This window comes from Syngnathus typhle, linkage group LG1 (assembly GCF_033458585.1).
Source record: "Syngnathus typhle isolate RoL2023-S1 ecotype Sweden linkage group LG1, RoL_Styp_1.0, whole genome shotgun sequence".
Lineage (NCBI taxonomy): Eukaryota > Metazoa > Chordata > Actinopteri > Syngnathiformes > Syngnathidae > Syngnathus > Syngnathus typhle.
Window position 1 is genome coordinate 25,302,601 of NC_083738.1, and position 24,896 is coordinate 25,327,496.

The window sequence follows — 24,896 nt, forward strand, 5'->3', positions numbered from 1 at the left end:
TAGCTGTAGAAGAGGACGTTTAATCACATTCGAGACGCGTCTGGCGGCGAGCTCATAGTGATTCATCATGTTTGAATGTTTCGCAATTGGAAAGTGAATTAAACAAGAAGCCTGTGTGCAACGTGATTTATTTGCAATGCCGTTGCGTGATTCCTCCACTGGGTGTCGCTATAACACTTTGTCGCGTGAGATGTTGAACTTGATAAATAATCGTTACATGGTACAATAAAAGATATATAGTTGTTGGAAGAAATTATAGTTTTTATTCCCCCAAATATTTCAAAAACAGTCATTTTACAGCTGTAATTTTAATAGCGTGATTTTTTTTTTTGCTCATGGTCAGATTTCGGCCCATGCCGAGAGTCAGTAGCCATTGTCACATTGTTATAAAAGGTACATAAAAGTCAAAGTAAATTAATGTGCCACAATAATAAAATCTGTCGAGAAGAAAATCCCGATCTGAGAATCCCTTTGAATCCCAGCAGAGGATTTCACAAGCCGCTTTCATCCTGCGACAGAGAACAAGAGTTAGCTAGGGTGGGGAAATCTGTGTAGGGAGTCTCGCTCCAAGATCCGATGTCTCGCCTACCTCCTTGCTCTCGCGACAGTCCCCGCAGATGCAGCCCAGGCAGCCGTTGAGCACCTGAACGCCGCACAGCGCCATCTGCAGGACGCTCATTGCCAGCAGGATGGAGAAGAGAACCACGTGCCACATCACCGCATTCTTGGGGTACTGGCATGTGTCCCATATGGTCTGGTTCACCAGGTAGCTCTCACTACCCCTGGCAGGAGGAGCCCGTTTCCATGTGAGCTTTCGTGATCCCTCAAATCCCGCCAAAAGAGATGGCACTCACGTTCCGAGCTCCTCGAAGGGATACTTCCAAACGTCTCCCTCCACGCGACACTTGGGGCCGATGGCCAGGCCGGCCGAGGCCACGCTGCAACAGTAGATGGCGCCCAACAGACCGAAACCCGACGAGAACACCGAGTTCAACATCTGGTGAGATGAACCCGGATGTTAGCTGCTTCCCACCCCCGTCCCCTCCCATGTTTGCCTTTGCTCGTTATCTAATGGCGCTCTAATCTCAAGCACTCACCCGGCAGCGGTTGCCGCAGCAACCCTTTCCGCAGCAACCCTTGCCCCCGGCCCTGATAGCAGAGCAGCTCGGGCACAGCATCTGAAATCAGAGAAAATTGGGGGTCAAAAATGTTAGCTGGACCTCAAACGCGTTTTGGAGACGCACCTGATGAATTTGATGCCCCCTTGGAAAAGTTCTTGTCAATACCAACCAAGTCAGTCATCACAAAATTCTTTCTAATAATTTTCATCAGATTCTTGACGTCATCCTGCCGAGAAACCCTCAAAACAACGACGGCGTTTTTGCCGCGATACTCACAAAGAGGCCTCCGCCGATGAGACCGCCCATCAGCCACACCTGCAAGGAGATCTGATCGTTATCCAGACGTTTGCCATCGGGGAAGAATAGCAAGAGGTTGGAGATCATGCAGACGAAGGCCGAAGGTAGCAGGATCAGGCCCACCAGGCGGGCGCACTTGCCCGTACAACACATCCCTGCTTGGCTTTCCGCGGCTTTGCTGCCACAATCACGAGGCGGGCAAACCGAGTGCGTCACTCGCTGAAAGTCAAACACGTCCAAGCGGAAGCAAAGACAGGGAAGGAACAAAGGCCACCGAGGGTGGATGCGCACTTTTCTTTCCCACCTGTGATAGGCTGCTGATTGTGTGTTTTTTACAGCAGCAGATTAAATAAATTATTAATTATGTTATTCGTCATTGTCAAAAATCAACGCAGAGCTGATAAAGAGAGCTGGTCTTTCCTTTTACAGCATTTCACAATCGTAGTTTCGGAGGGGTCACTTTTTATTATTGAAGTATTTTTTCTTTGTTAATCCATTTCATCATATCATTGAACTATGGAGAGGATGTTTTTTTTTGTTTATCCATCCAAGATTTATAAGGCTGTGAATTTGTTGGCAGTGTAGTTTCAATCCAACTCTTACGTTACATGTTTTCAGTTGACTTTAGTAGTAACTGTTTCGGTTTTTGGTATCAATATTTCCTCACTTTTCTGGAGCCAAGAGTAATTTTATGACCTGACAGGCCTGTTCTTAAATTACTCCTTTGAATTCATCTGCCTGTGGCATTTTCCTGTTCCCATCTTTGCGCTATGGGTGCCGACGTCACAGCCAAGCGCAGGCTAAGTGAGTCGAGTCGTTCAATATGAAGATTTCAATTACGTGAGCGCGTATGTGTGTGTATGTGTGCGTGCGTGCGTTTTTTTTTTTTTTTTTTTTGTGGTGGTGGTGGGGGCATACGTCATCGCGCTGCTGCACTTAGTCAATCAACGTCCCTGCGTGGCAGCCATGTTCGTAGGGGCAATGTTCCCATTAAAGGTGGTGCATGGACTTGGAAATTAGTTACAAATTGCTCATTTATCAACTGATTTAATTATTTTTGCAGTCTTGCTGCCAAAACGCCTTCTTCTAAAACAGGATAGTTGTTTAAATAGCAGCGACAAAAAAAAGTTTTACCTGTAAACTAAAATTCCCACTTCCCCAGTTCTGATTGTGCCACGTTTTGCGCAAGCAAATGCAGCAACATTTGCCGGCATTCTTTTCTTTCATGATTTTTTTCCCCCTGTCCACACAAATACACCGTGCTAACCGACGAGTTTGCCCCTCCTAGCTTAGCGTTAGCAGGCAGCTATAAAGGGGCGTGTCGTAACTTATTCATAACTATGGTCGACGGTATTTGCTCGAACTTGTCGGGAGTCTGGCCGAACAACAATAACACCGCCGGAGCAGTGCAGAGTCGCAGCGTGGGGAAGGAAACGCGAAAAATCTGGCAGACATGGCCGAGGCTCGGCCCGAGGACGACGAGGAGAGTATGAGGAGGGACGTCAGGGAACAAGTGGTCCGACGACAGTCCAACGGCAACGAAGGTTAAAACAACACCGCACGACACAGACACGACAGCTACCTTTGTTCTATGTAACATTTACTTCAGGGGGTCCAAATAAAACTTACAGGGAGAAATTATTAAATAAAAAAGTCGAGGGGAAAAAAAAGTTGATTGCCTTTGAGGTGGAATCGTTACAATCACAAAGTAACGTTCTTATTTGAAGAGGAAAAACGAATACTCTTCACAAGTACTATAAAGTATCTTCGAGGGATGTGAAGTATTAAATTAAATAAAATATAATTGCATTTTGTCAAGAAAAAGTGGCAATATTATCCCGGAAGCTGTTGCACTCGAACGGTGGGCATCAGCCCCCCCCCCCCCCCCCTCACGCTTTTTTATCCCACGTTGAATTAACACTTTACTCTTTTTTTTTTTTTTTTTTTTTTTTGTAGTCTTGTAAATATCATGTGAAACTCAAAAACCGCTTTCATTTGTGTTTCTGCTGCCTCAGCACCTTGCCGCATTTGCATCTTTGCAGACAGTCAAATAGCGATTAGCATTTCCATAACTTGTTATCGTTTGTTTGTTTTGGTTCTCACAAGTTGTGGGACTTTCTGGGCTAACCTGCTACCCTGGAGTTGAATTTCTTGCCGTGTCACATTCAAATATGTTTTGAGAATAACAAAATAAACAAATAATAGGAGTGTGTCAGAAAATATCTGATTAAATCATGGTATCAGAGGAGCAGGGTCTCCTCTGAGCAGGTGTTTTTCATCTTTTGGCGTTTTCTATCCATGTAATGGCGGACTGTGTATTTTGGGCCCGTTAGATGGGACTCAGTCCACCTCCTAAACTATCACGTCACGTTCATAGAAAACATCAGTAATACACAAAACCCGAGCAACTAGTGAAAGCCGTGATCAAAACAAGAAACTGCTGTCTGGGTTGAGGGCGGGGGCTGCAAACATCTGGAAGTGTTAAGAGCAGCGCCAGGACTCTGGCAGAAGTTTCCGCAGCCAATCGCAGTAACTTCCTGGAGAGGAGCGAGCCAGGAGAGTTGGGAGTCCGGAGCAGGCAGGAGTGCGGCGAGAAAATCCGTCTCGGCTCTCGTGGGGAGAAGACGGGCTGACGAAAAGAGGACTTTTTTTTTGTTTCGTTTTTTTGTTTTCTGAGGTTGACTGCCAACTGATGACACATTTCCTGTCGCGACCTTTGTGTCGTCCGTCTGTGTCCCCGCAGGTCGCTCTGGTAGGAGGAAGCCTGAAAATCGTCTCAGGTTGAACACTTTTTGCTATTTTGTGTGTCTGTGTGTAACGCGATTTTCCATCGGCTCTTTTGGCCTCTCCGAAAGTTTTGTGCTTGAAGTCCATCCCCATTCTGCTGTGTCTGCACCCCCCCTCCCCCATCAGCCCCCTTACTCTTTCCCTCTGACACACTCTTGAAAGTATTTGGGCTGTTGGCATGGTAACCAGCCGGGGGCAGTGTCAGCGTGTGTTTATGGGGCAAACCTCAAAGTGGTTCTGTTGAATGTGTGTGTGTTGAGTTGGTGTCCTGTCCTAATCTGCCTGGCAACAAAGAAAAATCTCAGGCTCCATTCAGAACATCTTGAAATCTGTTTAACTGTCGAGCTAACTCGGATTTTCCATTTTTCTCTCTGTGCAGCCAAGGTCCACTTTGGTCCCTCAGAGCAGCCATCAAAAGAAGTGAGTACACAAAAAGTACAAAATGTTTGGAAGAAATGAGCCTCGGGTTGGATTTTCCCAAATGTGTCCTAATACTTTTTGTCTTCAGCCACCAGCAGGTCCAGTTTCTCTGACACTCCACGAGACAGAAACCGGGACGAAGACCCCAGGTGAGGCTTTTGTCTTTCCCGCCATCATCACGTGCCTTTTATTCCTCCAATGTACTTTGTGTTCAGGGTCTTGGTTGCAAGGCGACCAGACGTCACCATCCTCTCGGCCGAGCCGCTCCCCTCCCCTTCTTGGTTAGCCGGAAGGCCCGGCGCCTTCCCGCCCGGCGCCTTCCCGCCCGGCGCCTTCCCGCCCGGCGCCTTCCCGCCCGGCGCCTTCCCGCCCCCTCCTCCTCCGGCCGCACAAATCTGGGGACCCACAATCCCGCCGTCCATACAGGTAGCGGCGCTCCCTCCCGTGATGCCGTGCTTCGCCACGTGGAAGTTAAATTTTCCTTCCCGCCCGCAGCCTCCTCCGTCCTATGATGAGGTGATAAGGGAGAAGACGCAGGAGCTGGCTGTGCAAACATCCCCATCGCTGCCATCGTCATTATCGCCGTCCCATCCGGCTTATCGAACGACCATCGCCACTCAGACGGACACTGGATCCTCTCCTGGCGCTCCAGGTGAGAAAACGCTCATTTGTTTGAAGCCGTAACAAGAATGCAGAAATCAAACACCATTTGTGAATCGAGAACTGTACAGGCAGTTGTAATCGTCTGAAATCGTTTTTTGTGTCCAGTGAAACATGTCAAACCGCAGCGTACGCCCGGCCCCGCCGCTCCGTCTCAAGCCAACGCTGAAATCGGCTCACCTTTGACCGCACCTTCTGACAACGGTCGATCGGAACAGCCCCCGCGTGCCACGCCCCTTCCCAACGAGGCAGAGCGCCCCAGGTCCCGCCCCCGAGCTAAGCCCGCCGTGACCTCGATCAGCAACGAGGTCAAGGTTCAGACTTTGGTGAAACTGCGAGAGGACGGCTTGGCAACGCTTGCCGCCCGCGCTCGCTGTGACATCAGCAAACAGGACGCGAGTCAGGGTAAATACCTCCAAGAGCTCCTGGAGGCCTTCAGCTCCGACGACTGGGGTCTTCCGGAGGAGCGAGGTGACGACAGTGGTCTCAGCCAATCGGACGAGGAGGACGACGACAACATGGCTGCCATGAAGGCGAGGATCCAGGCCTTTGAGCAGCAGCAGAAGGAGGCGACGCCCGAGGGGAACCGTGGCGCCTCAGACATCAACGAAGAAGTGGTCGCCAAGAAACCCGAACCCCGGCCGCGCCCTCGTCTCCAATCGCAACCTACCAAAGTGCTCCCCCCTACAGTTGCGCCTAAACCCAAAAGCCTCCACAAATCCCCTTCGGTGGACTCGGCTGAACCCACCCCTGAAGTCCCGAATTCCAAACCACGGCCAATTACAGAGCCCCTTCCGACTCGCACCACCTACCCCTCCCCTTGCGCTACACCTGTGCCAGCCCCCAGGCTCCCTCCACCCAAAGCCACGTCCTCCGCCAGTGAGACCCCATCCACAAAATCTGCATCCAGACCACCGATCGCCCCACGGACAAGTGTGTCTTATGAGAAGGTACCTGCCGACAAACATGTGGCCCCAACCCGCCCCCCCAGACCTTCCACAGAGGTCAGCGAGGGGTCACAAACTCAGGACACCGTTAACCTGCCGGCTAGGTCTTCTTCTCTTAAAGGTACACAATCTTATATTTTTATTATTCATTAATGTCCCCCCTCCCGTTCCCCCAATATTAGATTGGCATAAGAAGTCTACACACCCCTATTGAATTTTATTATAATCTAAAAGAGATGCGACCAGGAAATATAGTTTCCAAACTTTTGCAACCAGTAGTTCCTTCAGCCCACGTTTCAATTTCCAAAGCATGTTTGTGTGGCTAATTAGACCAAGGTTGAAAGAATTCCAAAGTGACTGCTCACCTCCAAACAAACATACCTGCCGTTAATTATGTTGTTTGTGAATTGTTTCTCTTTCATGGGAGTCGGAAGAGCAAATGATGACTCTTGTCAGTACAAAACCGTCAGTGAAAACCCCCCTAGAAAAGCTAAAGCCAATTTGGGGGTAAACCAACCTTCACATGTTGACTCGACGACACGACTTTGAAAGCGAGTGCTTAATTGTCAACACAACACAGTCATTGGAGGGTGTGCACGCTTGTGCAACCACATTTTCTGCATTGTTTATTTTTAGTCCTCTCGTGAACCCTTTTTTTTTCTTTCCGACCGAGTAGGTCACGAAACTGCCATACTCAATTGGTTAAAAAGTGATTTTATTTGTTTTACATATCACAAAAGCCGGCATTCCAACAGGGGTGTGTAGACTTTTGGAACCCACTGTTTACCCAACAAATTGATGGATGAGATGAGTGAGTATGTAGGTCACATGGGAGCGTTTGTTGTCCCTGAAACCTGGCCTGTTGTTAGCCGCATCAAGAAACGCCGCACCCACTGGAAGAAAGGCAAATGTGTCACCGGAAATGACACCGGGCAAGGAAACCTTTTGCTTTCCGTGCCTGCGCTAAGACAAAATCCGATTCCGTTGTCTCCACTTCCGAAGCGAGAACTCAACAATGAGTCTTTGCAACTCCGCTAAACTGGCCGACCTCCCGCGTTGCATTGTGGGTAACGTCAGCAGCGCGCCGTAGCACAATGCGGCTTTTGAGGCCCGACGTAAACGTGCACGGCCACTGTGAGACGATCGCGCTCGTCCGCTTCAACATTGGCCGATTGTGTGCGCCGAAAAAGGAGCCTCTGTGTGGACTGAGGTTATTATTGTTAACTAAAGCTAACAAGATCAGTCAAATTGAAACATTTTCATTTGAGAGATAAAATGAAAACAAACACGCTTTGACAAAAAATAAAGTTAACTGAAAACACAGGTTAGGGTTCTAAAACGAACTAAAATTACAATTATTAGAATTGGCATTTTATTTTAAATGCATTTCTTTTATTATTGCTGCATGGAAGAAGGAAGGTTTGTTTGAGAACTGTCAGGTGAGCAAGACAATCAGTTTGATTTTCCAAATAAAACGGTTGTGCCATTTGCATCTTTCCAGGTTCCTCCCTGGAAACAAATCCGGTTCCCTGCAAGGCTCCGGCGCTCCACGCCAAACTGTCTTTGCCTAACCTAAAGAAGGCTGAAAGTATCTGCGATCCTCCGCTCCCCCCGAGGTAAGCGCGACAACGTGTGCGGCTTTCTTTTTAATCACTGGATCCAAGTGTGGCTTGTACTCTTAAAAGAAAAAAGGAAAAAATGGCCGGAATTGAATTAATTAATTGATGCGAACCACAAACGTACTAACGTTAGCCAAGCTAGTCTGCGCCTCACTCAACGTTTCTTTTCCGAAGGCCTTCAAATGTGAAGCAACTCCCCCCCAGACCTCCGTCCATCAAATCCGTCCCCGCCCGTCCACCGCCTCCCGCCGTCATCCCGTCAGCGAACAAACCTCAGCCGCAGGCGCCGTCTTCCTTCGTGGCGGCCAATCACAGAGCATCCAAACGAGGGCCGCCTCTGCCCCCTCGCCCCAGGCCCGGACATCTACTCTTTCCCACTTGCACGGTACAAACATCAGAATCACAAATATGAGTCTAAAGTGCGTCAACAAGCAAACTTTTGTGTCCTAGAAACAACAAGTCCTCATCATCCTGGATGACCTGCCGCCGGAGGCTCCGCCTTCCCTCGTCGCGCCGCTTCACAGCACATCCGAATGTCTCATAGACCTGGACGTACTGCCCTCGGAACCATCCTTGCAGACTCGGTTGCCGGTATGAGGTGGTTCCATAACGCGAGAATGTGGGGACACTTTATCCGTGGGCGTTTTTGTCCGTGGAATTCGTTCTCTACTGTTCACTAAACGACTTACTTAGATGTGGATTTTATGCTCCTTCTTTAAAATGGCGTCTGAATCGGAGAAGAGTATTGTTACTCACCTTTTGAAGTTCACGGTAAATCTAACATGAAACATGCAAAGTCAACATTGTCCATTTGAACGTGTACGTTTTGAAGCAAAGCACATACACACGTACTGTAACTTTGTCTCACCAAAATCAGCTAGCGTAATGCTAACGTTGAATGCTAAATGCCACCCAAACTTTTACCTTTAACAAACTTGGAAGTTTTATTACATACGTTTGAAATTTTGGAAAATCTGTAGTGTAAACACAGTACAGTACGGACATTCAAAAACGTTTTATTTTTAGTTTAAAATAGTGGGTGGGGGCAATTACTCACTTAACCATCACTTGTTTGTTATCCCCCCCCCCCCCCCCCCTGTGTTGTCTGGGCAGCCGTCCATGCAGGAACATCCTAAGCCGCTTCCTGTCAGGTTGGACATGCCAAACGCCATCTCCTTTTTTTTAAATATTTATTGATTTTTAAACAGATTTTTTTTTTGTTGCCGTGTGTACACACAGCAGCCCTCGTTACGTCGCTTTGTTCGACTTTGAGGGGGCGGATGCCAACGAGCTCACCTTCTCCCAGGGGGACGCCATTGAGCTCCTGGAGATCGTCGATCAACAGTGGGGCCGCGGCCAGCTTTACGGACGCGTCGGACTCTTCCCGGTTAGCTTTACCCGAGTCACCGAGGGCCTCCCGCCGGAAAGTCCTGGTGAGACTCATCCAAATTTTTTTTTTTCCTTCTGAAATGACACAAATCAATATTTCCTTTTTGTGTTTTTCCTCAGTGGCATCAATGCCCTCAAAAGCAGCAGAGGTGAGTGCAAAATCATGCATGTTAAAGTACGGTAAAAATTTCATATTCCAACTTGATTCAGAAATTATTGCAACAAAAATTGATTTATTTAAATACATTCAGGTGGAGGAGTGGGCAGTGGCCTTATTTGACTTTCCTGGTCAGACCGCAGAAGATCTCCCCTTCCACAAGGGGGCGTATATCCAAGTAACTGAACATGTGGATGCTGAATGGAGAAGAGGGCGACTGGACGGGAGGGAGGGGCTTTACCCCGCAGCTTTCACGCAGACCTGCCAAGGTGTGACACAGACATAAAATTAAATGCAAAATTATATATTTATAATTTAGTCACCCATACCTTTAAAATAAATAACAAATTCCCAAGTTTATCAAGACGCTGACCAAATCGCTTTTTCCATTCCAGCTCCGCCAATCACAAGCCAGAAAGCCGCAGGGAAGGTCACCGCCAAAGCTTTATTTGCCTTCACTGCCGAGAAAGAGGACGAGCTGACAGTAAAGGTGAACTTTTCAAAACGCTGAAATCACGCCGTTGATCTGACTTGTCCGTTGTTCTCTTCCTCCAGCCTGGCGACATCATCACGCAGGTGGAGTGTGCCGATGAGCAGTGGATTGAGGGAGTTGTCGGCGGTAAGCGTGGAATCGTGCCCAAAAATTATATTGAGCTTCTTTGACGAGGACAATCTGCCGACGGGATGTTTCGGGGCTTCGCGGTGGAGGTGAGGACAACAATATTTCAGTCTACATTGATTGACAAGCGGCAAATGGAGAGGCCTTGGCCTCCTCTGCTCCCTCCCCCATCCTGTTCAATACTGGACTCTTTTGGTTCCTTGTTTTAGTCATAACACATTTGTTTGAATACTGAATAACACAACTAACCAATATTGTCGGATATTTCCTGGTTGAGTGACTGTTGACACACGAGCAAGAGTATATGTGGAATGGAGCGTTTTAAAGTCTTTTTTTTTTTCCCCCCAGAACAATGGTATGGCTCTTGGGGAAAATTACATGAATGTAATCACGACAAACATTCCAACTTTTAAATCCGAATAAAACTTTGCGTAATTCCTCTAATTATGTTCACCTCGTTTGTTTTTGTTTGAATGAGCTTCTCCTTTAAGAAAAGACAGTACCAACTTTATTTCTCAGTGCAAGGCAAGGACGATGAAGGGCAATAAAAAATAAAAATGACGTAATAAAAAACGAACGGATGTGAAAATTTAGGTCATAAAATTTAAAAATGGGCAGGAGTTTTAGTTTTAAAAAATAATAAATAAAAAAAATCATTTGTTTACGACATTCTGCTCACGGGGGCCCTCTAGTGGCTGACTTATTATATGCCTCGGCCCAGCTCTGATTTCCAAACAAGACAAATTCGACGTTCTCAAAGTTTTATTTCACAGTTGAATGCATCTGCGTCGTCCATTTCAAAGTCTTTGAACGCACCATCACCAGTTTGATGAAAACCCACATCACATGCTTTGGGGCTAGCAAAGCGTTCCTACAGTAAATACCTTTTTAAGGTTGCCAGTGTTGTTTGGCAAAAACACACAAATGCTATTCAAAAGGACCTTTGTCATGGAAAGCGTTTTGGAAAACGTCCTAATCTACGGCACTTGGTTGAAGGCTACTTAAGCATGACGACTAGCACATACGTAAACATAAATTAAAGCATGTTTGTAAGGAGGAGAATTTAGCTGCTAGCCCACCTAATGCTAACCGTGTCGACACATCAAGGCGCCTTTTGGTTTGGTCTAAAGCAAAGAGAAAACTTGTAATACTTGAGAATGGCTCTAGCCAAAAAGTTCAAACACTGCATCGTGTCGACAGCTGGAAATTTTCCTGCTTAAATCAGGGGTGTCCAAACTTTCCCTTCCATTTGCCGCTTTTGACATTCTTCATCTTGAATTCAAGATGGATCAAATCATTTTCCCCATTGAAATGAGGGCCTATTGTATTCATTTATTTAAAAAAAAAAAAAAAAAAAAAGCTGGATTTCTTCCTCTTCATTACAAAAAACGGTCCAGGGGCCATAGTTTGGACACCCCTGCTTTAAATTCCACCTTCACAGACAACATACAAAATGATGGAGGAATGGAATAATTAGTTCAAAAGCACCAGATTCACCCCCCACCCCATCCCCCCCCCACCCGAAGTCGTCACAATTTCCGACTTCACGACAGATTCACACTCACATGACAGCTAACATGTACAACATATATTTAGAATTTCAACAAGGTAGTATGCCAACAGGGCTGAAACCTTTTTTTTTTTTTTTATAAACCCTGTGTGGATCAGTGCAGACAGGCACAGTGGTTCTGGCCTCAGATTGGGAAATACCAACAGAAGTAGCATGGGATGCATCTTCCCAGAAAAAGTGGAAGACATTCTGGGTACGAAGAGAGACTTGAAATGATCTGGCCACTCATCCTGATGGACACATGGACTTTTTTTTTTTTTTTTAAAGAAGAGTTGTGGACACGCCTATTGTGATTGCATGAATGGGATTGGGGGATTGTCACAGATGGATATTAGGTCCTCCAAAATTGACCTCCTAGAAAAAAAAAAATGCTCCAGGAGAAGATCTGGTCCAGCTGATGTCTAGACCAGCGGGGAAGGAACCTGCTTGGTTTCCAGCCCCGGAGATTCCTTTTCCGTAGCGCTCGGTTCTTCGTTGCCGGAGTCGACGGGAGCGTCGTCCTGCATGAGCGCACACGGCAGTGAACGGCGTTGTTATTTAGAACAGTTATGAAAAAAATAAAATAAGATGGCGGTCACAAGAATGCAAGCTTACCGACACCCACGGGTGCGAAAGAACCTCGTCTGCTGTGAAGCGGGCGTCCACATTCACCTGCAGCATTTGACTAATCAGCATCTGAGGAACATGTCGTAGGACTCGTTACGATATTGAGATGGAGACAGTGAACAACCGTGGCCCCCCCCAAAAATCTTCAGCCTTTACATATTTTCAACAATTGGCTCCATGCATGCATAATGTAGAAAAAATAGATTATTTGTTTATGTAAGTATTTATTTAATTTTTCATATTTTTTTATTTATTTATTCTAATTAATTGTTTTTAATTTATGTAATTATTTATTTATTTGTATTTATTTATTTTTATTTATTTTAAAATAAGTATTTTAATTGATATTGAACGACATTTAGAAACAAATCTTAGAGTGGGTCTTTAAAAGCTGCTAAGAACTGTGGGAAAGTGCTTTTCATGGATGGTTGTAGCTGTCACCTTTGCAGGGAGGCTGATGGCGTCCCAGTCCGGAGACGGGAACTCCAGCTTCCCTCTGAGGATCTGATCAAAGAGCTCCTCCTGGACGTTGTTCTCGCTGAGGAAGATTGAAAGCGGATGTTTTATTTTGGAGCCTTTTTGTCCTCCGCTGTGTTAGGTTCACTGACCTTCTGAACGGTGGGAAACCGCAAAGGAGGATGTAGGTGATGATACCCGCTGCCCAGATGTCTACCTTCAGACCGTAACTACACACAAATGTCCACAAGTGATAAATGCCAGCTCTGAATAACATCTGTGCTCGCTTCCTGTGTCTTCTCACCCAGTCTCGGCGATGATCTCTGGGGCCACGTAGGTCGGCGTGCCGCACACGGTGTAAAGCGGACCTTCCACCACCGTGGCCAAACCGAAATCTCCCAGTTTGAGGGACTTGGTGCCATCCGGGTACTCGCACACCTGGCGGGAACAAAAATGTGTCTGGCGTCCACGTTGGCCGTCCGCCTGACACCTACCAGCAGATTCTCTGGCTTGATATCTCTGTGGACGATGTTCATCCTGTGCAGGTACTTGATGGCTCCGGCCAGGTTGTACACCATGGCGCTGGCGTCGTGCTCGCTGTACTTGGTGGACGAGGTGATGGCGTCAAACAGGTCACCTCCCTAAAGCGAGCAGAGAGAGACCGAGTTGCAATTTTGTCCCGATAACCTGCCGTCACTCATTTAGTAGCACCTTGACCAGCTCCATGACCAGGAAGAGCTGAGACGGCGTTTCGTCCACCTCGATGAGTTGGATGATGCTGGGGTGTCGAACACGACGCAAGACTGCCACTTCGTTCTCAATCAAGTGCTCCTGTTTGAATAGAAGGCAAGGCATGGCCATCATAACCAGAATTGGGATTCTGAAGGATTTGATCTAACACAGACTGAACAAGAAGGGGACGAGGATTGACCCTTGAGGGACACCAACACAGATATGAATCTGCACAAAATGCTAATTTGCGTATTGTCATAAAATACCTTCCCACAGCAGCGAGCTTTGTCAATGATCTTCAGCGCAAACTCCTGCCCAGTTGACCTGCCAGGAACATCAGAACCGTCACTCCACTTTCACCTAACAAGAACTTACCTTGTCTTTACCTCTCAACGCACTCCTTCACTACCGCAAAGTTCCCATCGCCGATCACTTTCCCGATTTTGTACTTGCTGCTGATGAGCGATGACGACACCGACAGGTTTCCGTTCACTTGGGAGAGAAGTTTGACGGTGTGGTCACGTGGCCGTTGGACAAACAGTTGGAAGGACGCCATAACGTACCTTCGAGAGCGACGTCGTCGGCGTGCTCATCCGCGCCGTTGATGTCCGCGGAAGAAGAGCGATGAGAAGAAACCTGCAGACGAAGCAGAGATGCTTGATCGTCTCGGTGAAGATGAGATGACGAGATATTTAACTTTAACTGAATAGCTCACCTTGAGACTGCTGCGAGTCCCAGGACTTGTGGGGGAGGGGCTCGACCTGGACGACTTTGCGGGGACCTGGGATCCTGACGTCTCATTGGCTGCGGAAGAGCGATGAGGAGGAGATTCGAAACAACTATGAACGGTTTTGAATGTTTTACCTGATCCCGGTGACTTTGACTGCGCCACTGCTTTTACTGAGGCCTTGGAGGAGCCCAATCCACTGGGACTCTTAGGAGTCAAAATCTTCTGAGAGGCAGGAGGACGAGTGACTTTGACTCGACATTCTAGAGAAGACGAGAAGACTAATTACACAAAAAGATGGCGGTATTTTGATATGAGCACCAGTAGTGTATCTTAGACAAAGGTCTCAGATCCAGAATGTAAAATGGCTGCCACAGATTGACTTAAGCCTCAGGTGCTTCTACCTGGGGAGCTCCTTCAGCTTCCCATTGAGTAGAAGAACCAAACCAAACTGAGGTAGCTCTGCTTTTTACTTTCTGGACCTGGATTTAACACTTGTGATATTTCCACTTGCTGTCTGTATTTGTAATTGTGTTGGCGCCAGACCGTTAACAAAGGCCGCCGTCTTGCCACTGTGAGTGAGCACAAAGTCGTCCTGAGCGTAGCGAAACTTCTCCAGACCGCACGCCATGAACACGTCGTCGTCCCCGAAGAAATCTTGCAAACATGTCAGCTACACACACACAAAAAAAAAAACACTGCTTAAACCTTATTTGAAGCCTTCTGGGCTGTCAGTAGCCCTGTCTGGTTTTTGTTATCTTTCTTCAATCCGTAAGTGAACGTCTAAAAATAGTCTCGTGATCCATTTAATCTGTGCAGAAAGAGAATCTTCAAACAGAAATTCGACTGTCTTGGCTTAAAACGCTGAAGGTAAAATCTCAACAATGAATCTCTGCTTAAGTTTGTGTTCCGAACTGAGCTCACCTGTTTTCCGTCCAGTGTGTACAGCCGCTTAACGGCTCCCGAGTCCAACTTGATGGCCTCCGTGATGTCGGCCAGCACTTGGTCGAAGGAGTGAGCCGTCTTCTTGTTCAGGAGGATCCGCACCGCCTTGCGAGGCTTGACGCCGCTTCGGATCACCGTCACCAGCTTGGGCTTGATGAAGTCTTTGCTCTCTCGGCTCTCTTGGCGCTCTTTGACGCTCCCGCTGACTCCGGTCACGGTTGCGCCAGACGCGGCGGAAGACCTGCTAGAGCTCGCCGCGCTGCTCCCGGAACTAGCGCCGGGTTTCCAGTTCGGGACGGAGATCTTGGTGTAGTCCACTCTACGGTAAGGCTGATTGGAGGCGCAAACGTAGCACTCCCCTGAGCCCGGAAAGGGGAGTAGTGAGGACCTTAAAATTTCAGATGAACCAAAAATGTCCTGCAAACTATCCTCGTGACTTTTTGTGTGTAATGCGTTGGACTGTCTGCTTTAATGTCACAAAGTGATGATGATGTTTCCGTACATTAGTGGTACATTAGCGGTCTTTACAGTGATCAATATTGATGAGCGGATGTAAAGGAGCAGTTCTAGTCCCCTGAGCTGGAATCCTTTTAGTCTTAATAAAATGCATCCGGAAAGTATTTCATATGCCTAAGTATAGCTACTACACGTGGACTATGTTGGTGTCCCTCAAGGGTCAATCCTCGTCCCCTTCTTGTTCAGTCTGTATGTTACCTTTTGATCAAATCCTTCAGAGAGAGACACTAGCAACTCCTTCGTAGGCTGCTATAATATTAGTTGTTCTTCGCAGAGGATAAAGAATTTATGTATGTCAGTATTGTTATTCTGTCTATAAGTTGAAGCAATGCTTGTTAATTTCATTAAAAAAAAACATAGATGCTAGTCTTGAGTCTTGAGTCTATGGCAGGAGTGTCAAACTCATTTTTGTAGTCATAGTTGTAGTTTCCTTCGGAGGGCCGTTAAGATTGTCAACCCAAATAAATGTATGAACACCTAATATTCGTCTACACACTAGTTTTGAAATCAGAGACTAGTAAAACTGTTCAATCTTTTTAAAAAAAAGATGAATGATAATAAAATTTGCTAGCAACAACTCTACTAGTGAAGACAATTTGTAATTTTAGTATTGACACGTTGGCGGGTCAAAGATAATTACCGTATTTTCCGCCCTATAAGGCGCACCTAAAAACCTAAAATTTTCTCAAAAACCAACAGTGCGCCTTATAGTCCGGTGCGCCTTATATATGGACAAAATTCCTAAATTCAAACTGGCCCGAAGTATTGTGTCATGAAATCAATCATAAGTGGCCCGCTGAAGACTATGAATCATTATTTTATGATTATAAAGTAATTTGTTTCGTCTGAAGTTGAAATAAAAAAGATAAAATGGAGAATGATTTGATTTGGATTAAAAATCTGACATGATGCATTAATGGTGCGCCTTATAGTCCGGTGCGCCTTATATAAGGATAAAGTTTTAAAATGGGCCATTCATTGAAGGTGCGCCTTATAGTCCGGTGCGCCTTATAGGCCGGAAAATACGGTACATTATGGGCCAAATTTGGCCCGCGGACCTGAGTTTGACACCACTGGTCAATCATCCCATATGATCACCATGGAAATATTGTGCTCACCTTCCACCAGCTCATCCAGGCTGCTGATCTTCTTTGAGCCGTCGATGGTGTAAATGGTTCGCACCCCTTGCGGCAGGTGGAGGTTGTCGGCCAGCGAGCGGGTCAGCTCCATCAGCAGGGCGTCGTATGAGCGGAAGCGGTCGCTGGAAACGGCGTACACCAGTCCCTTAAAGGAGCGGTCCCCGTTGCGGTAGAAGCGGACCTTCTTGGCGCGCTTCTCCAAGGTGAGCGCCTGCAAAGTGCGCGTGCGGTAGTAGCTGCAGTTGGTGCTGTGCGCCGGGCTCGGAACCAGGCTGCTCCCCCGCGAGCTTGGGCCCGAGTCGTCCCGTTTGGCCCGAGCTGAGCGCCCTCGACGGACTTTGTCGCGGTCATCAAAGTGCTCCACCTCCATGGTCTTGATGTCAGGATCGGGTCCAGATGGACAGTCCTGCTACTTGCGATTCATCTTGAGAAGCTTCCGTGGAAATTTTTAGAAGACTGCTCTGGAATGTTTCTAGGAAGCCATTCCAGATTTTTTTGGAGTGCTGATTTCAAGAGATGGGAAGATTCTGGTGGGAAGTTGAGAATCCACTTGGATCCTAAAAATAAGAGGTGAAATATTTAATTACAGCTGGAAAAAATGGCCTCAATGAAGCTGAGCCTCCATAAATTCTGCTAAATGTAATTTCTGTCTGGATTTTGAGGCTGCAATTTAGCATTTCGGGTGCACAATCTATGTACTTGCTTTACAAAATGATCCGTTTATTCTGACAATCTTCATCTGGAGTCAAACGAAAATGAACTTTGTCATTTTCTATGAATCACAATCATTTTGACGGACAGCAGATCTCCAATGAGATCCTAAAAAGAAGCGATAAGCCTGATTTGGGAATAGAGGTCACGACAGCATCCTGCAGCAGCAGCCTCCAGATCCAGACATTGTCTGACCCCGGCCACAAGCTCACCGATGAGCCGGTTTTCACCATGCGCCGTAAGGTCAGATGAGCTTCAGCATCACCTTGCAGCATGCAAGCATGTCAGTCAAGGTTGCAGGTGCAGTCCAGTCACGTGCTTCGCCTTGCATCCCATTCGGCACAACCTGCACACAAGGTTAGAACAAAAGCACGAATCCACCCAAACGCGTGCACGGCAGAGGGAGGCACCTACCAATAATGCCGTGGAGCCGGTTTGTTGCTATGGAGTCTCCCCCCGCCTCCCTCCCCAACCCTTGCCTTCTCTCCTCCCCGGTGCGCAGGTTCCAGTATTTTCCGGCTGAAACGGCGGCTGCATGTGGATTGGACCGTGACGACGACCGGTTCGGGCCAAGACGAGACGCTATCCGGGGATTGGCGATTTTGAAGCGGCGAGGGAGGGATGCACCGCGACGGGGTCCGGGTATCAGCAGCTGCGCGGCCGCTGCAGCAGAGGCAAGAGAGGAGACGCCGGCACAACGAGCTTCCGCTCCCGCCCCTCCTCCGAGGCGCTCTCTCTCTCTCTGTCTCTCTCTCTCTCTGTCTCTCTCTCTCTTTCTCTCTCGCTCTCTTTCTCTCTCGCTCTCTAAGCTCTCTTGTCTCTCTCACTTACTCCGCCAGTCTGTCACTCTCGATTCCCTTCGCTCTCTCTCCGCGTCTTTTGTGTACCCCACTCGACCCCCACAGCTTAATCTTGTCCCATTCTTGTCAATTTAAGATGAAAATTTTTTTTTACTAAAAATATATGATCATTTTGTGACTAAAAAAAGCCTAAACATGGTCATTTTTGCTAATACGGTCACGGTCATTAAAAAAAAAAAGTATATTTATTTTTGTTATTTTATTATTTATTTTTTATTATTCATGTTTTTTTTATTTATATCTATGTATCAGTCAAGCACCTCTTTCGCCCCGGGATAGAAAAAAATCCTAAAGCCGCCCGTGCCTGCCAGAGTGTATTCATCAGTGAATGTTGATGATTGTCTAAGTGTACGTACATGCACGTACATGTTGAGTTAGCGTGTGTTGTCTGGCAATATTGAAAATCATTTCTTCACTTAATTTGCAGAGAACCGAGATGCCATCGTTTTGTCGCTGGGCCCAAATCACCTCATCCAGAATCAAGTGCCACATAAAGAAATATTAAAGGAAGCAAGTCAGTTTGATTTTCACCGTATTGTTTATTGCACATAAAACAAGCAGAATTAATATTTAAACTTAAAGTCTAATTTTATAATACATACTACCAGTGGGACATTTTTTGTGCTCCCTGAAATTTCCTAAGATGGAATTGATATCAAGGAAGTACGACAAAGTAGCACATCTTGACTGAGTGTCAAGATCTGTCACAGTTCGCTTCCTTGTTTTAATGTTGTCATACTTTCGGTTGGCGTGTCTGTGTGCTCGCCCCTCCCCTCCTGTGCCCTGATCAGTGTGATCACCCTCACCCTGTTTGCGTCGCATGTCTTCTTGTTCCGTGTTTCTCTCGTCGCTTGTCTGTTCTCGTCTTGTTTGCTCTTTCTGTTCAGTTCTTCTCGTCCCAAGTCGAGGGACTTTTGAGTTCCTTCACTAAACCCTGGTCCAAGCTGCATTTGGTCGCCCAGCTCCATTCATGACACCGAGAAACAAGCGTTGCATGTTGACCTGTTAATGCGCGTCTCCCGCCTGCGTCGGTGAGCGGTCGCCATCGTCTTCTTCTGCCCAGGATCCCGCGGTGAAACCCGCCGGAGCCGAGACAGAGTGCGGGGCCACGGTGTGTCCGAGGCCTTGGTAGCGACCGGTTGAAGAAGGCGAGGTGGGCACGGAAGCGGGCGCGGCATCCTGAGACAGCAGCCCGGTGTGTTCGCTGTGCTCGGGTCGGGCGGCCGCGCCAAAGTACATCTTGTTGGGTCGGCCCAGGAAGGTGCGGCCTAAGGGACGAAAAGATTCGGCTTTTCTTTTGGGTTCTCGTTTGAACGGCGGCAGACGGGAAGGACGGGCGCTCACCAACGTGGCGGGCCTGCTCGGTGACGTCGGCCCTGATGTCCGAGAAGTCCCACATGGCCAGAAAGCTATCCAAGCACGTTCCTTCCTCTGCCTCCTAAATGTTTCACCCACAGTTAGTGTGTGTGTGTGCGCGTGTGTGTGTGTGTGCACGCACCTGTATGTAGGGCTTGTGAGTGAAGGTGTAATGGTGCGCAATGGCCGCCAGGAACATTTCTATGCAGATGATGAAGTCCTGGATTGTGGGTGAAATACACAACAGCATTGCGATCATAAATTCAAGTTTGTTGTCTTGTCTGTGCTCACCTGCAGTCCAGTGGCCACCGCCTCCACGCTGGCCCAGTCCCATGTACGTTTCTCCGAGATGACGCCCACCTTCACCAGGAACGCGATCAACACCGCCTGCCTGGACCAACATCCCGATGACATCAGGTGCTGTGTGAAATCTAAAATCTGACTCGAAAGTCGACGTTAATACCAGAAGGAGACGAAGACCACCAGTTTGACGCAGAGGAACTTGCCCACGGGTCTGATGGGGGTCAGCTCCTCTTTTAGCGCTCGGTAGAGCAACACCAGGCAGTACATGGCAAACTACACACATACAGTTTTATCCAAGACTTAATCCTTCAAATCCAAAAATCATTTCTTTACCAGCTGCGATATATTGTTGATGATGACCAGGTAGGACCAAGCGTTGCGAAAGCTGAAGTTGGCTTCGTCGTAAACTCCACACAGCTGACAGACCCTGAGGGACACCCAGGAAGTGAATCACGTGTTTTGTCACCGAGTTGTCGTCACGGTTGGTCGTGCGTCGCCATGGTTTCCGTAACCATTCTGCGGTGTCGCCGCCGCAGTGGTAACAAATCATGCTGTGTTGTTGCCATTGGGTCTACTTGAATTATGTTCTCCCGTCACCATGACAACGGACTAAATGGGAACCTCTTGACATGTTGCTTTGTAAAGTAAATGCAGTCAAATAAAACTGAGAAAAGTAAAGTGCCATGTTACTTTATGAGTTACCGGCGTCTGAAGTACAGAAGGGAACTTACAGCGCGGTTACCGTGGTTACGGGCCGAACCACAGTGTACTGGAGGACTCCTAGCTTGCATCTGTAGAGCAGCACTCTGACGGGAGATGAAGTTTTATTTTTTTTTACACGCTACTCCTGCGACCCCCCCCCCCCCTCTTACTCTCCCATGGGCCAGGGCGGGCAGCAGCAAAGCGGCGGCAGGTGATCCTGCTGCTGCTGCACCTCCAACATCAGCACCAAACTTGGATACTGGTTACTCAGGAAATTAAGCAGGAACACCAGGAAGTTGTAGATGACGTACGCCTCGTAACATTCCCTGCACGTGTCCACGTAGATGGCCAGGCCGGGATACCTCAGGGCCAACCACTGGCGAGACAAGACCGTGAGGTACACTGTGAGGACACATTGGGAAGTGGACATGAATGTGTTTTGACTCACGCTGTCCAGACTGTAGATAGGCACCATCCATAGTATCCTGAGAAAGTTCAAGTGAGTAGTTAATTACATGTTGCCATGGTTACTAGGGTTAGGGTTTAAATTGTGGTGGTGCTCACCTGATGATTGGCCTCTGCAACTCTGGCTGGGTGTAGTGGACCAGATGCTGCAGGATGTCCCACAGCGAGATGGGAATGGTGAGGAAGACAAAGACACCGGCGATGAACCATGCTTTACCGTGAGTCCCCACCTGAAAACACACACACTCACTCAGAAGCTCAGAGGGGACGTTCATCAAGAATATTCCCCAACCTTATCTTTTTGCAGCTCCCAGACGCACAACGGCACCACAGCCAACAGCAGGACAACGTATAGGAGCAGAACCAGCGGGCGGATCCATCGCCGCCACTGGACGCACGAGCACGGCATTGCGGGACCTATACATCGTGAGACAGCTTTTATTATCGATCGGGAGATTCACTTAGGACACTATTTACCCCCCCCCCCCCCTTTCCCAAGTCTGGGCACTAGATTTGGATACTGAGCTCTCCAAAAACGGAGCCATAAATTCATATTTTGTGCACTCATTACATCTATTCCATAGCTTTTTGTTTTTACATTACGTCTGGCCACAATTAAATTCCACTCATATTATATCTTGGCTCCATACAAACTGTAAGGAGTATTCTTTAATACATATTATTGTGTATTGAATAAAAATAGCATTTTAAATATTGCAAGTAGTAATGTCTGTACCTTACAGGTATGTATACTGTTTCTTTTACGTTTAAACGTCGAAGCTTGTGTTGATGGAGGTGCTGGTGGGCCTGCTCTGCTTTCTTCTTGCAAGCTGCCGGGGGGGATTCTGTTACCAGGCAACGCCTCTTGTGTCCCCCGCCCCAAACCGTCGTAACCTCCTCCCAGGTCCCGCCATGCGATCCCGACCGACGACCACCGGCCGATTTAGCTGCTGAGTCAATCAATCGCCATCCACAGAACATGTACGTACGCGCGAGCACGATGCGCGTGCTCGCCTTGTTTGTGTGTTGCGTCACGTACGCGAGCTCAGTCACGTGAAGATGTAGATTTCGATATTAAAAATGATTTTACGCATAGCTTAATGAATGAATGTTTTTTTTAAAGTCATGTTTACTGGGCCGTGTCTGTATTGTCTTAATCTGAGTATATTTAAAATAAAGTTAAATGAGCAGTGTAGTAAAACAAAAAACGATTTATGCGATGCAGTATTTAAACCAGCCGCTAGAGGGCACTAGTAGCGAATCACATTTTACAGGGAATTGAATGTGAGAAACATGAAACGTGCACACATTTTAATGTAAAATATGGTTCCTGTAACACATTTAAAGGAGTTGACTGTGATTAAAATGAAAACTGTCTTTTCTCTTCCGTGTTTTTGATTCTCTCCTGGCTCAGCTTTGCGTGTGCTTGTACAGCAGCTCGGAGTTGGATTGGCACCAGCAACACAAACAGGACTGCAGGAAAAGACACACACCGAGCAAGAAGATGACCGACATGCTTTCAGGTATCACGGCTACAAAAATAAATACATCTCGTCGTTACCTTGAAGCAGTTTTTGAACTTCCTGGAGACAAAATAGAGGATGATGGGATTAATACAGGAGTTAATGGTGGCCATGTTGATGCTGAAGTAGTCCAACACCAACAGGAAGCTGAAGAAATTAAAACAACTTGAAATAACTGATATAAAACAGAATGGAAAGGTTATCTCCAAGTATACTTCAAGAGGTCACATCGATGTGCGTCGTGAGATTTGTAGCTGGTCCTCTTGAGCAAGCGACTGAGATGTAACGGGAACCAGCACAGCGCGAAGATCAGCACCAGGCAGAAGACGGCTTTGGCCACGTCACGACGCTTTGGCGAGGGAAGCATTAACATCGATGTTGATCGTACTCGTCATCATGGGCGACAAATTGAGTCCAACCTGCTTCAAGTGTTCACTCAATGCAATCCGCAGACTTCCATTGCGGTGTCGGAGCATTTCGCAGGTCATCAAGCCGTAAAAGATGGCGGAGCACGCCAGCGGGACGCAGAAATAGAAAGCAAACAACCACCAGTCCTTGACGTCCCGATAAAACTGAAACACAAGTCAGAGACTCTAAGTACTTTGACTTGAGTAGAATGTGAGTACTTTGGTCACACTCACTCACCGTCATAAATGGCGTAGTGGGCCGGAGCATGCAGGTCGTCATGGTAACGTTGTTGTACTCAAAGGTGACCATGTCGAAGCCGACGGCCTCGGGCGCGGCTAGAGCGGCCGACAGCAGCCAGATGGCCAGGATCTCCGCCGCCGTTGCCGTGGGAATGCCCTTGCTCGGTAACCGTGACCAGGATGCCACTGCGCGGTACCTGGCGCCACCATTTTGCAGTTTCGCTTCAAGTACAACCTGGACCGAAATATTCTCGGGCGGTGTGTGCGCGTCTACCTGTCCACGCTGAGAGCGCACAGGTTGAGGACGGTGATGCCGACCGAGGCTTTCTGGAGGAAGGGGAAGAGCTTGCATAGGACGAGACCAAAGCGGCTGTCCTCAAAGGGCCAGCGCATAGCTAAAAGCTACAAACACGAGAATTTGTCTTAAAACCGTCATCACTCCTTCCATTTATGTCTGTCTTTCTTTACATTGTATTTCCTTCAACGTTAAAGAAAAAAAATTAAATACAAAACAACTTACAACAAAGAATGAATGTATTAATATTGTTTTTTGTCTGAAATGGAAAATATTTCGAGCGCATCAATTTGCCTGGTAAAAAGAAAGCGCCGCTGCCATCTACTGTAGCGGGTGTGCAATTACACTTTATTTTAGTATGGTTAAATCATTTTTTTAAAATTCTTGGGTTGCTCCTTGCCCTCCTTGGGGGGCCCACCCCACAACTTTGAGAAGATCTGATATAATATATCATAATAATGACATCATCTGAATGTACTATTAGCTTGCAAAATTCAGTGGGAGATGGTAACGGATACCTTGTATACGTTGATGGGAACGTCAACGGCAATATAGATGAGGTCACCCAGGGCCAAGCTGGCAATGAGAGCGTTAGGGCCGTTCCTCATGCTTTTATTCTGGTAGATGATCCTCAACAGGGTGACGTTGCCGACGACGCCCACGACAAAGATGAGGCACGACACGACGGTGTTGATGCACTTGAAGGTACCGTCGATGGCCGTGGTCCTCGTGCAGCCGGGGATGGCGGAAGAGTCGGACCGGGACGAGGGAGATTCCGTGTCACCTGGGTCAGTTGAGATGTTCCCATGGCAACGGGACTGGGCTGATAGAAGCAAAACAACCAGCAGTGAAGACAGCATTGTTGCCACGGATGGACCTCGAGAACTCGGTCTGTATGTGGAAGCTCGTCCTGTGGGTCCCTGCTTTAGAGGGACACATGTCGACGCCCTTCCTCCCCCTTGCCACCTCCCAGTGGAACATCTTGTAAACACAAATTTGCTTTTATTTTGCCTAATAAAGAGTCGGCAGCCTCTCCTTGACTTTATTAGTACGTTTGAAGCAAAGTGTTGCCATGTGTCAGATGTTCTTCACGTTGTCGGCCTAATTGGTTCACTTAGAAAGAAAAGACGAGTCCCTATCTAACCCAGGGACGTGCACTCATAGGAGGCAGGTGAGGCAGTGCCTCACCTTGCCACCAGGGGCAGTAAAGGGCTCAACATGGTTTCCTCAGCTGTCGCCATAAATTGTTAAAAAATGAATAATATAATAAAACATAATATCTGACCTGTGGTCTATGCTTTTAATGCAATTTTGGTGTGTTTCCTAT

At 47.4% G+C, this 24,896-nt stretch overlaps 5 protein-coding genes and 1 long non-coding RNA gene across 9 annotated transcripts; 2 read left to right on the forward strand and 4 right to left on the reverse strand.

Annotated features, from left to right (window-relative positions):
* Positions 1-164: 164 nt before the first annotated feature.
* On the reverse strand, positions 165-1,653 carry tm4sf5 (transmembrane 4 L six family member 5). The gene is made up of 5 exons (XM_061265168.1): positions 1,398-1,653; positions 1,098-1,178; positions 855-997; positions 590-782; positions 165-509 (listed from the first exon to the last, which is right to left on the reverse strand). Exons 1-5 carry the CDS (start codon positions 1,569-1,571, stop codon positions 492-494), a joined length of 609 nt encoding a protein of 202 aa, XP_061121152.1. The 5' UTR covers positions 1,572-1,653; the 3' UTR covers positions 165-491.
* Positions 1,654-2,727: 1,074 nt separating this feature from the next.
* LOC133166653 (SH3 domain-containing protein 19-like) lies at positions 2,728-10,460 on the forward strand. 2 transcript variants are annotated; one of them, XM_061296884.1, is made up of 16 exons: positions 2,728-2,962; positions 4,162-4,198; positions 4,585-4,625; positions 4,714-4,774; positions 4,841-5,051; positions 5,121-5,277; positions 5,394-6,353; positions 7,734-7,848; positions 8,026-8,236; positions 8,302-8,442; positions 8,965-9,002; positions 9,094-9,284; positions 9,361-9,389; positions 9,492-9,666; positions 9,793-9,887; positions 9,953-10,460. In XM_061296884.1, exons 1-16 carry the CDS (start codon positions 2,872-2,874, stop codon positions 10,058-10,060), a joined length of 2,661 nt encoding a protein of 886 aa, XP_061152868.1. In that variant the 5' UTR covers positions 2,728-2,871; the 3' UTR covers positions 10,061-10,460. The 2 variants fall into 2 exon arrangements, with proteins under 2 accessions (XP_061152868.1, XP_061152775.1); XM_061296791.1 differs by having other exon boundaries at positions 2,729-2,962; positions 9,091-9,284.
* Positions 10,461-10,760: 300 nt separating this feature from the next.
* On the reverse strand, positions 10,761-18,132 carry LOC133167144 (serine/threonine-protein kinase DCLK2-like). 3 transcript variants are annotated; one of them, XM_061297931.1, is made up of 17 exons: positions 17,833-18,131; positions 17,631-17,764; positions 16,687-17,264; positions 15,032-15,411; positions 14,654-14,780; positions 14,245-14,370; positions 14,096-14,184; positions 13,944-14,016; positions 13,767-13,872; positions 13,647-13,704; positions 13,360-13,479; positions 13,143-13,289; positions 12,953-13,086; positions 12,801-12,878; positions 12,634-12,730; positions 12,181-12,261; positions 10,761-12,086 (listed from the first exon to the last, which is right to left on the reverse strand). In XM_061297931.1, the coding sequence occupies exons 3-17, from the start codon at positions 17,075-17,077 to the stop codon at positions 11,988-11,990; spliced, it is 2,106 nt and encodes a 701-aa protein (XP_061153915.1). In that variant the 5' UTR covers positions 17,078-17,264; positions 17,631-17,764; positions 17,833-18,131; the 3' UTR covers positions 10,761-11,987. The 3 variants fall into 3 exon arrangements, with proteins under 3 accessions (XP_061153915.1, XP_061153831.1, XP_061153748.1); XM_061297847.1 differs by having other exon boundaries at positions 14,096-14,370; positions 17,684-17,764; positions 17,833-18,132; XM_061297764.1 differs by having other exon boundaries at positions 14,096-14,370; positions 17,833-18,132.
* Positions 18,133-18,207: 75 nt separating this feature from the next.
* On the forward strand, positions 18,208-20,615 carry LOC133144778 (uncharacterized). The gene is made up of 2 exons (XR_009710772.1): positions 18,208-18,626; positions 18,706-20,615. It is a non-coding gene; the product is annotated as an uncharacterized LOC133144778 (long non-coding RNA).
* On the reverse strand, positions 19,284-22,111 carry LOC133144173 (transmembrane protein 184C-like). Its single transcript, XM_061266712.1, has 12 exons — positions 21,841-22,111; positions 21,397-21,521; positions 21,204-21,334; positions 21,088-21,124; positions 20,810-21,015; positions 20,669-20,743; positions 20,271-20,364; positions 20,098-20,210; positions 19,926-20,025; positions 19,777-19,854; positions 19,623-19,716; positions 19,284-19,546 (listed from the first exon to the last, which is right to left on the reverse strand). The coding sequence occupies exons 2-12, from the start codon at positions 21,511-21,513 to the stop codon at positions 19,284-19,286; spliced, it is 1,308 nt and encodes a 435-aa protein (XP_061122696.1). The 5' UTR covers positions 21,514-21,521; positions 21,841-22,111.
* A 403-nt stretch (positions 22,112-22,514) lies between these two features.
* Positions 22,515-24,429, reverse strand: LOC133156178 (endothelin-1 receptor-like). Its single transcript, XM_061282022.1, has 7 exons — positions 24,088-24,429; positions 23,549-23,676; positions 23,273-23,471; positions 23,047-23,199; positions 22,843-22,976; positions 22,666-22,774; positions 22,515-22,577 (listed from the first exon to the last, which is right to left on the reverse strand). The coding sequence occupies exons 1-7, from the start codon at positions 24,427-24,429 to the stop codon at positions 22,515-22,517; spliced, it is 1,128 nt and encodes a 375-aa protein (XP_061138006.1).
* Positions 24,430-24,896: the final 467 nt, after the last annotated feature.

Bases quoted from the DNA above. Each gene is read 5' to 3' on its own strand.
- LOC133166653 (XM_061296791.1), top strand. From the start codon at position 2,872: ATGGCCGAGGCTCGGCCCGAGGACGACGAGGAGAGTATGAGGAGGGAC. The intron at 5,278-5,393 runs GTGAGAAAACGC...TTTTGTGTCCAG, and splicing joins ATCCTCTCCTGGCGCTCCAG to TGAAACATGTCAAACCGCAG. The intron at 6,354-7,733 runs GTACACAATCTT...GCATCTTTCCAG, and splicing joins TAGGTCTTCTTCTCTTAAAG to GTTCCTCCCTGGAAACAAAT.
- LOC133144173 (XM_061266712.1), bottom strand. From the start codon at position 21,513: ATGCCGTGCTCGTGCGTCCAGTGGCGGCGATGGATCCGCCCGCTGGTT. The intron at 21,016-21,087 runs GTGAGTCAAAAC...TTGTCTCGCCAG, and splicing joins CTATCTACAGTCTGGACAGC to TGGTTGGCCCTGAGGTATCC. The intron at 20,365-20,668 runs GTAAGTTCCCTT...GGTGTCCCTCAG, and splicing joins GTAACCACGGTAACCGCGCT to GGTCTGTCAGCTGTGTGGAG.
- LOC133167144 (XM_061297847.1), bottom strand. From the start codon at position 17,077: ATGGAGGTGGAGCACTTTGATGACCGCGACAAAGTCCGTCGAGGGCGC. The intron at 14,781-15,031 runs GTGAGCTCAGTT...GTGTGTGTGTAG, and splicing joins ACACACTGGACGGAAAACAG to CTGACATGTTTGCAAGATTT. The intron at 13,087-13,142 runs GTAGGTGTCAGG...TGTTCCCGCCAG, and splicing joins TCAAGCCAGAGAATCTGCTG to GTGTGCGAGTACCCGGATGG.
- LOC133156178 (XM_061282022.1), bottom strand. From the start codon at position 24,429: ATGCTGTCTTCACTGCTGGTTGTTTTGCTTCTATCAGCCCAGTCCCGT. The intron at 23,677-24,087 runs GTATCCGTTACC...TCGTGTTTGTAG, and splicing joins TTCCCATCAACGTATACAAG to CTTTTAGCTATGCGCTGGCC. The intron at 23,472-23,548 runs GTAGACGCGCAC...TGGTGGCGCCAG, and splicing joins TGCGCTCTCAGCGTGGACAG to GTACCGCGCAGTGGCATCCT.
- tm4sf5 (XM_061265168.1), bottom strand. From the start codon at position 1,571: ATGTGTTGTACGGGCAAGTGCGCCCGCCTGGTGGGCCTGATCCTGCTA. The intron at 1,179-1,397 runs GTGAGTATCGCG...CTCTGATTTCAG, and splicing joins TCATCGGCGGAGGCCTCTTT to ATGCTGTGCCCGAGCTGCTC. The intron at 998-1,097 runs GTGAGTGCTTGA...TCATCTCACCAG, and splicing joins GCTGCGGCAACCGCTGCCGG to ATGTTGAACTCGGTGTTCTC.